A 12472-nucleotide genomic window follows, 5' to 3' on the forward strand; every position below is an offset into this window, starting at 1 on the left:
CTTTTCGGAATGCTTTGTAAGTCAGTTTGAGTTCATTTATGCAGTTTCGCAACCAGACTTGTTGTCTATTCGCTTGGAACATGAAGGTTCTATCCAGGAAGGATTTGTATCTGCAGCCTGAGATCTTTGGGTAGGCAAAGATGTTTCTGTTTCTGGTTTTTCGTGTGGGGTTGTGCAGAACGAAGTGAGTTTGCAGGTAGGAAGGTGCTAGGCCCCAGACTTGTTTAAAACAGATACAAGCAAATTTGAATAGTATTGGTAACCAGTGTAGTTTTTTGTAGTAGGGGCTGATGTGATTTTTTTCTCAGTCCGAAGATTAAGCGGACAACGGTGTTTTGTACTAATCTAATCTAATCTAATCTAAACCTTAAGTTTATATACCGCATCATCTCCATGAGAATGGAGCTCGACATGGTTTACAAGAACTTAAAATAGTGGGTAGAGAAGAAGAAAAAGGATTACATGAACTTATGTGTAGAAGGGGGAAGAGAAAGGGGGGAAGGATAGAGCTACAATTTGCTGAAAAGCCAGGTTTTCAGTTGTTTGCAGAATAACTGAAGGGAACTCAGGTTCCGCAGCGGGGTGGTGAGGTCGTTCCAAAGACCTGTGATTTTGAAGAGAAGGGATTTTCCCAGTTTGCCTGAATATATATATATTCTAGTCTCAATTTTTTTACTGTTTTTTGTGGGATGGTAAAATTATGGTCATACCTGTTAATTTTCTTTCCTTTAGAAGCAGCAGATGAATCCAGAGACTAGTGGGTATAGCTCACATCGACCAGCAGGTGGAGATAGAGAAATGATTAACAGTTGGCCTTAAAGCCTGGTGTTCTTTCTGTTGATTCAGTTATGCACTTTGCCCAAGCATCCCGAAAGGAGAATGAGCAGCCACAAACTCCATTCCAGTAAAAAATGTGTCTTTCTCTTCTGAATACCATTGATATTTTCTCGTTTTTCGTTTCTTGTGACCTTTTTTTTTTTTTTTTTTTTCAGTCATGAAATAATACACTTACCAACCATAGCCCCGGCTAACCTAATGACCTAAACACCCTACACACAACCCGTGCACATGGGGAGGGGCTCTGGATTCATCTGCTGCTTCTAAAGGAAAGAAAATTAACAGGTATGACCATAATTTTACCTTCCATAGCAAAGCAGCAGATGAATCCAGAGACTAGTGGGATGTAGCAAAGCAAACTCAAACTGGGTGGGACGCCAATGCCGCCTCTGCCAGCACTGCCGCGCCAAAACTCGCCTCTGAACGGGCTGCTACATCTAACCGATAATGCTTTGAAAAAGTATTCCCTGACGACCAAGTGGCCGCCCGGCAAATCTCCTCTAATGACATCCCCCCGGACTCCGCCCAAGATGTAGCCAAAGCCCGAGTGGAATGAGCATGAAGGTGCTCCGGCACCTTCTTCCCTGACAACACATATGCCGAAGCAATAGCGTCCTTGACCCAACGCGCAATGGACGCTTTAGACGCCGCCATCCCTTTGTTTTTACCCGCGAACGCGACAAAGAGATGGTCCGATCGGCGAAAAGCATTCGTCACCTCCAAATAATGGAGAAGCATACGGCGGACATCCAGAAGCCGTACCGACAAAAAACGCTTCCCCCAATCCTCCTTCCTGAAGGATGGCAGAAACAGACTCTGGTTCACATGAAAGGACGAAATAACCTTAGGCAGGAAGGACGGCACCGTAAGCACCGTCACCCCAGTCTCCGAGAAACACAAAAAGGGTTCCCTGCAAGAAAGCGCTTGCAACTCCGATACTCGCCTTGCTGAAGCCATCGCCACCAAAAAAAACTGTTTTTAGTGTGACATCTTTCAAAGTGGCCGCTGACAGGGGCTCAAAAGGTGCCCCCTGCAATTTCCCAAGGACGAGTTTAAGGTTCCAAGTTGGACAAATTCGCTTAACCGGCGGCCGGATATGTTGAACCCCCTTGAGGAAACGTACCACGTCCGGCTGTGAAGCGAGAGCCGAGCGAGCCACCCGGCCCCTGTAACAGGCAATGGCCGATACCTGAACCTTTAAAGAGTTATATGCTAACCCTTTCTCTACGCCCTCCTGCAGGAACGCAAGAATAGCCGGCAGAGAAGCATGAAAAGGCGCCATTCCGTGTCTTCCGCACCATGACTCAAAGATCCTCCAGACCCTCGCATAGGAGGCTGACGTAGAAATCCTCTTAGCCTTAAGCAGGGTGGAAATCACCCGTTCAGAATAGCCCTTCTTTTTCAGCCGTGACCTTTCAATAGCCAGGCCGTAAGACCAAAGCGGCCCGGATCTTCCATTAATATTGGACCCTGAGTTAGCAAGTCCGGAGTTACCTGGAACGCTACTTGCTCGCCTACCGACAGCAGCATCAGATCCGCGTTCCACGGCCGCCGTGGCCAATCCGGAGCCACCAGGATTACTCTGCCTCGAAAGCGAGAGATGCGTTGCAACACCCGCCCTATCATGGGCCAAGGCGGAAATACATACAGAAGGGAATTCGGAGGCCACGGGAGAGCTAATGCGTCCACCCCCTCCGATCCCTGTTCCTTGCGTCTGCTGAAGAACCGAGGCACCTTCGCATTGCGGGAAGAGGCCATGAGATCCATCTCTGGCAACCCCCATCGACGGACTAGCAGGCTGAACGCTCGAGCCGACAACTCCCATTCTCCCGGATCGAGAAGAGTTCTGCTGAGGAAGTCCGCTTGCACGTTTTCGTGCCCTGCAATGTGGGCCGCCGACAGAAGCGGAACCTGCCCCTCTGCCCACCGAAACAAAAGTCTTGCCTCTTCGGCTAACTGCGGGCTCCGGGTACCCCCCTGACGATTGACATACGCGACCGCCGTGACACTGTCCGAAAAGATCCTGGTCGGTCTGTCTTGAACTAGGGCCTGAAAAGCCCGCAGCGCTAACCGGATCGCTCTCAATTCCAGTAAGTTTATGGGCCATTGAGCCTCCTGGGAAGACCACCTTCCCTGCACCGACGTGTGCATGCACTGGGCTCCCCAACCCTGCAGGCTGGCATCCGTTGTAACCACCACCCAATCTGGTGTGGCCAACGGCATGCCCCTCCAAAGATGCAAGTCCTGGAGCCACCAGCGCATGCTGTGAGCCGCTCGAGGACTCCACTGGAGACGCACATTGTAGTTCAGAGAAGCTGGAGACCAGCGAGAGAGCAGAGACTGCTGTAAGGGTCTCATGTGGCTCCGGGCCCAGGGAACCACCTCCAGAGTCGCCACCATGGAGCCCAGCACCTGCACATAATCCCAAACTCGAGGTCTGGGCGACCCGAGAAGGAGGCGAATTTGCGCCTGTAATTTCTCCCCCCGGTCTCGGGGTAGAAACACCTTCCCCTGAGCCGTATCGAACCGTACCCCCAGATGCACCAAAGACTGCGATGGGGACAAAACACTCTTGGGAAAGTTGACAATCCACCCCAACGACTGAAGGAGAGAGATCACTCTCTGCGTTACCGACAAACTCTCCTGCCGGGATGAGGCGCGGATCAACCAATCGTCCAAGTAAGGGTGTACCCGAATCCCTTCCTTGCGTAGAAAAGCGGCTACCACCACCATGACTTTGGAAAACGTGCGGGGAGCCGTCGCCAGGCCAAAGGGCATTGCCCGAAACTGAAAATGTTGGCCCAGAATCGCAAACCGCAGATACCGCTGATGCGGAGGCCATATCGGAATATGGAGGTACGCCTCCTTGAGATCGAGAGACGTGAGGAACTCTCCTGGTCTTACCGCCGCAATAACCGAGCGCACCGTTTCCATTCGGAAATGGCGCACGCTGAGGAATCTGTTGACCCCTTTGAGATCCAGCACTGGTCTGAAGGACCCCCCCTTCTTTGGTACAATGAAGTATAGGGAATAGATACCGTGGCCTACCTCTTCCGGGGGCACCGGTACCACCGCCCCCAGATCGAGCAGCCCCTGAAGTGTCCTGCGGACCTCGGATCCCTTGACCGCGCCACGGCACGGGGACACCAAGAAAGAATCTACGACGGGAGCGGCGAATTCTAATTTGTACCCTTCGTGAACAATGTCCAACACCCATTGGTCGGACGTGACAGCGGCCCACTCCGCCCGGAATGCCGAAAGCCGACCCCCTAAGGGCAGGGCGGAGGGAGCCAAGCCCCCGTCATTGTGGAGGGCGACTGGCTGGGGTACGGGCTGACTGCCCTGAAGAGGGTCTCGCCGCACGAAAGGAACTTCTCTGCTGAAACCGAGGTCTCGAAGCAGAGAACGGGCCAGATGCAGCCCTGGAAAAAGGTTTACCAGCCCTGGCCCGCCTAACATCCCGGAAACGCGGTCTAGATGATGCGGCCCTTACCGGGGGCCTAGCCCTGTCCTCCGGTAAACACTGCGTTTTGGTATCCCCAAAATCCTTTACCAGTTTATCCAACTCCGCTCCAAACAATAAACCCCCTCTAAACGGGAGTCTCACCAGCCTGAGCTTGGACGCTGCATCGGCCGCCCAATGACGGAGCCACAAGGACCTGCGGGAAACCACAGCCAGAGACATCTGTTTCACAGACGCCCGAATAATATCATACAAGGAGTCCGCCAAATAAGCCAAGCCGGACTCCAAATCAGCCAGTTCCGAAGGGACAGCACCTCCAGACTCCAGCAATTTATCGGTCATCCCTTGTGACCACTGCAGACAAGCCCGCGCCGCGTAAGAACTGCAGATTGCGGCCTGTAAGGTAACTGCAGCCACTTCAAAGGACATCTTTAGGGATGCTTCAATCTTTCTATCCTGTGCATCCTTAAGTGTCACGCCCCCTTCTACCGGCAAGGTAGTTCTCTTAGTCACCGCTGCCACCAGAGCGTCCACCTTAGGCAATCTAAACCTGTCCAGTTCGGACGGTTCGACTGGATACAAGAGCCTCATGGCCCTTGCCACCCGCAAACTGGCCTCCGGCGCCTCCCATTGCGCCGAGATCAGCTCCTGCATGGCCTCATGGACCGGAAAGGCCTTAGACGGCCTACGGGTACCTGCCATCAGGGGGTTACCGGACCCCGTGGCATCTTCCTGAGCAATGTTCAAACTCTGCCAAGCTTTTGAAATAAAAGAAGAAAGCTCCTCTCCATGGAACAACCGGATAGCCGTAGGGTCATCCCCCTCCCTACCCGGGATACTCTCCGTGTCCCAATCCAATAGCTCCCCTTCCTCCAATGACTCCGGCAGGGAGAAAGGAGATCTGGGCAACATATCCACAGCCTCCGCAGACACTAGCCTGCGCTTCTTAGCCCCCTGCGACTGCCCCGGGGATCCTGCTGCCCCTGCCGTGGGTCTATCCTCTGTCCCCTCCCCCCCCGTAGAGGTAGAGGGTACCGCAAGGGACCGCCCGGCCCCCAGCCCCGGCTGGGTAGGCTGCGAGCGCTGTAATTGAAATGCCTGATGGAGCAACATCACAAATTCGGGCGAAAATGCACCCCAGCTAAGAGGCACTCCCCCGCCCTGCTCCGAGCCGAGGGGAGGGGCCGCGCCGGCCTCCAGCGCTCTCGCTTGTTCCCCCGCCGCCTCACTCTTGTCCTCCGTGGCCGAGTCCTGCAGCAACCCTGCATCGGCTCCGAGCGGCGGGGACATTGCGCAAGACTCCCGCACCCGGGACATGGCTGCCTCGCAAGCCGCCAAAAACGGGTCGTCTGCCTGTGCTTCCAAACACCCGGCAGAGCAAAGACCCGACCGTGTTCGGCGCTTCCCACAGCGCGAACACAGCTGACTAACTTCTGCAGCCATCCCCCCTCGGCCGGACCAAACAGCTCCGACGCGGTTTTTTTTTTTTTTTTTTCACACACGCGGCGAACGCCGCCGAATGACGACTCCGCCCCTCAAGACGCCCGGCACCCGGGAAAACGCGACCACCCTCGAGGAAGGAAAATAAAACACTCACCCGGTCAGCCGCTTACCCCCGAAGCCAGGCAATCATTGGTAAATGTACTGCATGCCGAGTGAAGCACAGCACGGCTCAGTACAAGCAGGAAGGCCTCCCTTTTTTTTTTTTTTTTTTTTTTTAAACTGGAATGAAGAAGCCAGCCACTCCTGCACCTGGAAAGGAACCCCTCTATCCAACGGAGGGGAGGGTGGAGTAGGGACCTGGGAGGGCCCAGGTGTACCTCCCAAAGCCGGCACCAAACAGCCAGGCACCCCCACCTACTGAAGAGAACTAGTCTCAACAGAGGAATCCTACCGGAACACCACTTCAATCTATCCTGCAGCAGGCAGAGACCAGGAGCTAGAAGTATAGCTCCAACCCTGCTGGGAGATAGAGCAAAACTGAATCAACAGAAAGAACACCAGGCTTTAAGGCCAACTGTTAATCAGTTCTCTATCTCCACCTGCTGGTCGATGTGAGCTATACCCACTAGTCTCTGGATTCATCTGCTGCTTTGCTATGGAAACCCAGGTAGATGATGTTACAGTAGTCAAGGAGGGATAGAATCAGCGATTGCACCAGCAACCTGAAGGATGTTGGATCTAATTATTTTTTTAATGGTTCTTAGCTTCCACAGCGTATAAAAACATTTTTTTCACCAGTGCGTTTGTGTGGTCTGACATGGTTAGATGTGTATCTAGAGCAGGGGTGCCCACACTTTTTGGGCTTGCGAGCTACTTTTAAAATGACCAAGTCAAAATGATCTACCAACAACAAAATTTAAAAAAAACACAACGCACACTGTACTCATAGAATTGTTAATTATCATTCCTATTCCGGGGTTTTTTCAAAGAGGTCAAAGCAGATGACTCTATGCACTGTCACCTCAGTAACAACCATACAAAAATAGACAAATACCCACCCCCTCCCTTTTTACTAAACCACGATAGCAGTTTTTAGCGCAGGGAGCTGCGCTGAATGCCCAGCGCTGCTCTCGACGCTCATAGGCTCCCTGCGCTAAAAACCTCTATTGCGGTTTAGTAAAAGGGGACCATATTGTAAAATATAGAGAGCAGATATCAATTCAGACACATTTTGATCACTAAATTTAAAATAAAATCATTTTTCCTACCTTGTCTGGTGATTTCTTTCTTCTTCTGACTGTGCATCCAATCTTTCTTCCCTTCTTTTAGCTTGTATGCTTCCTCTCCTCCTGACCTCATTCCCCCCCCAACGTTTTCTTCTTCTCTCCCTGCCCTCTCTTTCTTTCTCTCTTCATGCCCCCTTTCTTTTTTCTGTTTCTCTTCTTTCCTTCTGTCTCCCTGCCTGCCCTCTTTCTCCCTTCCTGCCCTCCCCCAAGCCACCGCCACTGCCGCTGCCATCGGATAACAGGCCCCCAAAGCCGCCCGCCGCCGGCCAAGCTCTCCTTGCTTCGGGCCCACCAGCATTCCTCTCCCCGACGTCAATTTTGCCTTCGGAGAGGAAGTTCCGCTGGTCAGAACTTCCTCTCCGACGGCAGAATAGATGTCGGGGAGAGGAAGGCTGATGGCCCAAGATCAACCTATTGGGAGAAATGCTGCCGGGTCCTGCCTTTGAGGAAACAGAAAGTAGGCAGGACCTGGCAGCAAGAAGAACAAATCACAAGCTTCACTGACCTGTCTCCCGCTTTAGCCCGTGAATGGGGCTCTAACATGTGCGTGCCGGCTTCCCTTCTCTCCCCCCCCCCCCCCCCGGACATAACTTCCGGTTTCAGAGGGAAGAGAAGGGAAGCCGGTACAAGCATACGTTAGCCCCGGAGCATAAGTTCTCCAAGCCGTTTTTTGTTTTTTTTTTAAATGTTGAGCAGCAGCGGCAGCAGCAGAATTCAGGAGCAGGCCAGTCAAGAGAGGAAAAAAGAGAAGGGAAGAAAGGAACCCGCTCTGCGATCGACTGGGGTCGCCTGAGCAAGCGACCTGTCGATCGCGATCGACGTGTTGGGCACCCCTGATCTAGAGTGATACCCAGTATTTTTATGGTATTGGATATTGGGTATTCGTGATTGTTGATTTTTAGCGATGTTCTCGTAATTTTGTCATTGGGGCTTGCCAAGAAGACTTTTGTTTTCGCTGTGTTTAATTTCAGTTTGAAGGTGGTGGTCCATTTTTCGATTTCTGACATTGTGTTTGAGAGGTTGTCGATAATTTCATTTGTGATGTCGGTTAGAGGGATTAAGATGGATATGTCGTCTGCGAATATGTAGTGCTTTAAGTTTAGTTTTTGTAGGAGGTGACCTAAGGATGCGACGTAGATGTTGAACAGAGTGGGCGATAGGGGGGAGCCTTGGGGCACGCCCGATGGGTTATTCCATGGGTTGGAGTGATGTCCCTTGCTGGTTACTCGGTAGGATCTGTTTGTTAGGAATTCTTGGAACCATTTCTTTACCTTTCCCGAAATTCCCATTGCATCAAGGCACAGTAGCATGATCTCATGGTCTACCAGGTCGAACACACTGCTGAGGTCTAGTTGTAGGATCAGTGCGCTTTTACCTTTGCTAAAAAGATTATAAAGATGGTTTAGTATGGAGGCTATGACGGTTTCTGTGTTGTATCCTTTTCTGAATCCTGATTGGTGTTCACTAAGGATGTTGAACTTGTCTAGGTAATTTACTAGTTGTATGTTGACCAAGCCTTCCTGTATCTTGTGAGAAGGGGAATACTTGCTATGGGTCTGTAGTTGGATGTCAGCGCTGTAGAGGTATTCTGGTCTTTGGGGATAGGGGTGATCAGTATGTGTCCCATGTTTTTGTTTAATGTTCCGTTTATAAGGGCGGTTGTTAGGCATGTGAATAGTTCCTTTTTGAAGTCTAGTGGGGCAACTGCCATGATTTTGGGGGGACATGCATCAAGTAGACAGTTTGATTTGGTGTATATGTTGAATAATTTTAGGAACTGGTGCCGGTCTGGGAACTCGAAGTGGTCCCAGATCATGTTCGAGGTAGTGAATTGTGTTTATTGTGGGTGTGGGTAGGGTTGCTCTTAGATCTGTGATTTTATTTTTGAGAAAGTTGGCTAGGGTCTGGGCAGAAGGGGTGCACTCATTGTCCTTTTTCAGGATTCGTGTTGTATCTGTTAACGTTTTTACTAGTTTGAACAATTCTTTACTGTTTATTTTTGTAGTACCTATTTTATGTGCATAGTGCTTAGTGCGTTTTTCTTTGATCAAACTAAGAATGATTCGAACACTGGCCCCTCTTCTCGACACCAGTTCCCTTAACGTACTGATTCATTCACTTGTAATCTCAAAAATAGACTATTGCAATTCACTTTTAAAAGGAATATATCATAAGGATTTGAAACGTTTACAGTTAATTCAAAATACGGCCATTAAGTTAATTTCAAAGGCATCAAAGTACGATCATGTTACCCCTCTGTTAAAAGACGCCCACTGGTTACCAATTTCACATAGGATAACTTATAAAATAGCTCTTTTAACATTTAAAACCATGCAAACTAATTCTCCAGCTTTTATCGATAGATTATTGATCCCTTATGACCCACCAAGATCTTTGAGATCCATAACCCAATCTAACCTTAATATCCCTTCATTGAAGATGATTGGCACACGTCGTACTACCATTTTTTCGGTAACAGCCCCAACGATTTGGAATTCTCTTCCGTTGTATTTAAAAATGGAAAATAATCTAACATCATTCAAAAGCAAATTAAAATGCTTCCTATTTAAAGATGCTTTTTACTGAAGTTTTACTTTATCTTAAATTTAATTTTAACTGACGTCTTAATTTTAATCTCTTTTTTACTTTTTTAAATTAATTTCCCTGCCCTTTTGTTCTTCCCATTAATGTCTCTTCCATTTACTATAACTATTGTATTTCTCCCCTATTTACCTTGTGTGTCTTTTGTTCGTTCGTCTACAACAACTTTGTATGTATTATAGTTCGTCTGTAGTTTTCTTTTTTTTCTTTAAAAAAAAGTATGTATTAATTGTAATATTGTTTGTCTAAAGGAAAAATTTTTTTTATTTTGTACAACGCTTTGTAGAATCGATAAGGCGTTTAATCAAATAATTAAATAAACAATAAACAATCAGATTTTTGTATATTTTCATTTTTTGTTTCCAGTTTGTCTTATCTATTTCACTGTTTGTTTTTTGCCAGATTCTCTCCAGTTTTCTTAGTTCTTGTTTGGTGGTTAGTAATTCTGAGTCAAACTATTCATTTGGTGGTCTATATGTTTTTATAGATGTTCGGTATGGGGCTATTTGGTCTAAGAGTCCTTTACTGAAATTTTCCCATCTTGTTGGGAAGTCCTGTATTTCTTTGGATGTGGGACTTAGCTCATAATGAGTCCAGAATTTGGTAGGGTTTATAGTACCACGACTGGTTATTGTTTTTGTGTTGTCGCTTTTGTGTTTTGGTTGTGTGCTCTGTTTTTGCCAGCGAAGGCTGACCTTGCCGATATAGTGATCTGACCAGATGCATTTGTCCCAGGACCCTGGGTAGCATTGTATTTTAGGGTCTATTGTATCTTTGTGGGAGGTGATTATGTCTAGTTTATGTCCTTTTTCATGAGTTATTTCTGTGTCTGGCCTTGGAAAGTTGAGTGATGTTAGGAAGTTGGCGATTTCGGTTACTTCTGGTTTTGTCTTTTGTTCTAGGGAGGGAGGGAGGGAGGGAGGGAACTGGAATCAGCAACTGCTTTCCTGATGTACATTTATTTACACACACGCATCAGACCACATAGTGCTGGATGATTTGTTTTGTTGTGGATTTTATAATGACACCACTAGCAACCCCTTCATTACCTCTTATCTGCAAGGTCAGTTTTATTGCCCACCAGCATGATGATGACATCACTTCCTCTCTCTGTTCTTACATCATCAATCCACTTGGATGTTTGCTGGAAGGAATTCAAGTCTGTTCAATAAGAAAAAAAACCTGTTTAAAACAAACTATTGGCCGGAAGACCTATGCGAGATATCAAACAGTTTTGACAGTTGAGACTGAAAGAACTCCCTTGTGAAGCCTCAAAAGAATTTGTCTGCATGCACACAGCAATTCGGTTTATTAAAGATTCAGCTATTTCACTAAAGTAGAATAGGCAGCTGGGGCTGTTCTTTATCTTAAGAACTGGACCTTAACACATCCTCCCAGTCTTCTATCAGGGTTCTCTGTTAAGCATAAGCACTGATAATTTTGAAGTAATTTAATGGCATTCCTAGGTCTGTCTACACTGTAATGCCCAAGATCAGATCTGTTTAATATAATCTCCCATAGGCCTTTGCTGACATTGGTTAGGCCAACAGAAAATGCTGACAGCTAGCCTTGTAAAGCTGACACAGTCCCTCCATGTTGCTATGTTGAACCAGCTGATAAAATCCCCAGGAAAAGCAGCAGTTAGGAGAGATGATTTGCATTTTGATTGTATTTTTAATCTGTTTAGCTCTTAGGTGCGCTCAAATTTGAGGAATTTAAGATAATTTTGGCATCCCAGAATCTTTCAAATAATCAAACATCTGGGCCCACAGAGGGGTCCACTGCAGAGTATTTAAAGTATTCCAAAAATGTATTTGCTATTTCAGATGTAGTATGCTTTACCTCTTTATTTGTTAAGCTAGAAACAAATCTTGAGCCTTGCCAACTTTTTGTTACTTGAGCCATAAGTTTATGTCTTATTGCCATAACAATAAAATTTGTATTTCCTATAAAATAAGAATTTCATTGGCCACTCTTACAGAAGTGAGTTTAAAGCTGCTTGTGCAATCAATAAGGCTTCTTCAGCCAACTCTGTGAGGGATTTAATATATAGGCACTTAGCCAAAGTGTATCTGCTTTCTTACAAGAGAATAACCCTGGGCCAAACTATTGTCTTCCAGAGATCAGAAAATGGTAAAACTAGACAACAAAATTTGAGATTGCGGGGAGGAAGACTCAGGAGCAATGTTAGGAAATTATTTTTCACTAGTCTTTAAGTCCGTAACATTAACGGGTGCTAGAATATATGTATATCTGTCTTTCTTTCTTTCTGTCTCACTCCCTGTCCTTGTGTCTTTCTTCTTTTCTTTTTGTCTCCCTCCCTTCTATTATTTGTCTTTCTTTCTATTTGTCTCTCTTTCTGCCCCCTATGCAGCATTTATCTCCCCTTGTCCACTTTCCTGTACTGTAGCCATATCAGCATTCCCTCCCCCTCCATTTCCTTGTGCATCAGCATTTCCTCCTCCCTACTTCCTTGTGCAGCATTTTCCTCCCTCCCCACTTCTCTGTAGAGCAGCTGCAGCAGCATTTCTTCCCCTGTTCATTTTCCTGTGCAGCAGTTTTTTTTTTTGTTTTTTTTAGAATGCGAGAAGGGATGGTGTAGGCAAGGAATTAAGCGAGCGGAAAGTGAGGTTTGGATATATGTGTGTGTATCTCTCTTTATTTCTTTCTCTCTCTCTCTCTCTCCTTAGCCGCTTTCTTTCTTTCTGTCTTTCTTTTTCCTTGGCTGTCCATCACCACCCCTTGCCTGCTCCCCCTGTCCATTCTCCCTTCCTTTTACCTCCCCTGTGTCCACCACCACCCCTTCACAGCTCTCCTTATGCAGCAGCAGCCCTTCTCCCTT

General features: G+C 47.6%; 1 protein-coding gene across 3 annotated transcripts in view; it reads right to left on the reverse strand.

Annotated features, from left to right (window-relative positions):
• Nucleotides 1-12472, reverse strand: part of RAB41 (RAB41, member RAS oncogene family) — an 87785-nt gene that overhangs the window by 33902 nt on the left and 41411 nt on the right. For all 3 annotated transcript variants that reach the window (XR_004539396.1, XM_033943929.1, XM_033943930.1), the window contains exon 5: nt 10680-10791. Coding sequence is in view for 2 of the 3 variants with exons in the window: in XM_033943929.1 (XP_033799820.1) it covers nt 10680-10791 (112 nt within the window). In the remaining variant the exon portion in view is untranslated. The remainder of the gene's footprint in view (nt 1-10679; nt 10792-12472) is intronic.

The sequence above is a fragment of the Geotrypetes seraphini genome, chromosome 5 (assembly GCF_902459505.1).
Source record: "Geotrypetes seraphini chromosome 5, aGeoSer1.1, whole genome shotgun sequence".
Classification (NCBI taxonomy): domain Eukaryota; kingdom Metazoa; phylum Chordata; class Amphibia; order Gymnophiona; family Dermophiidae; genus Geotrypetes; species Geotrypetes seraphini.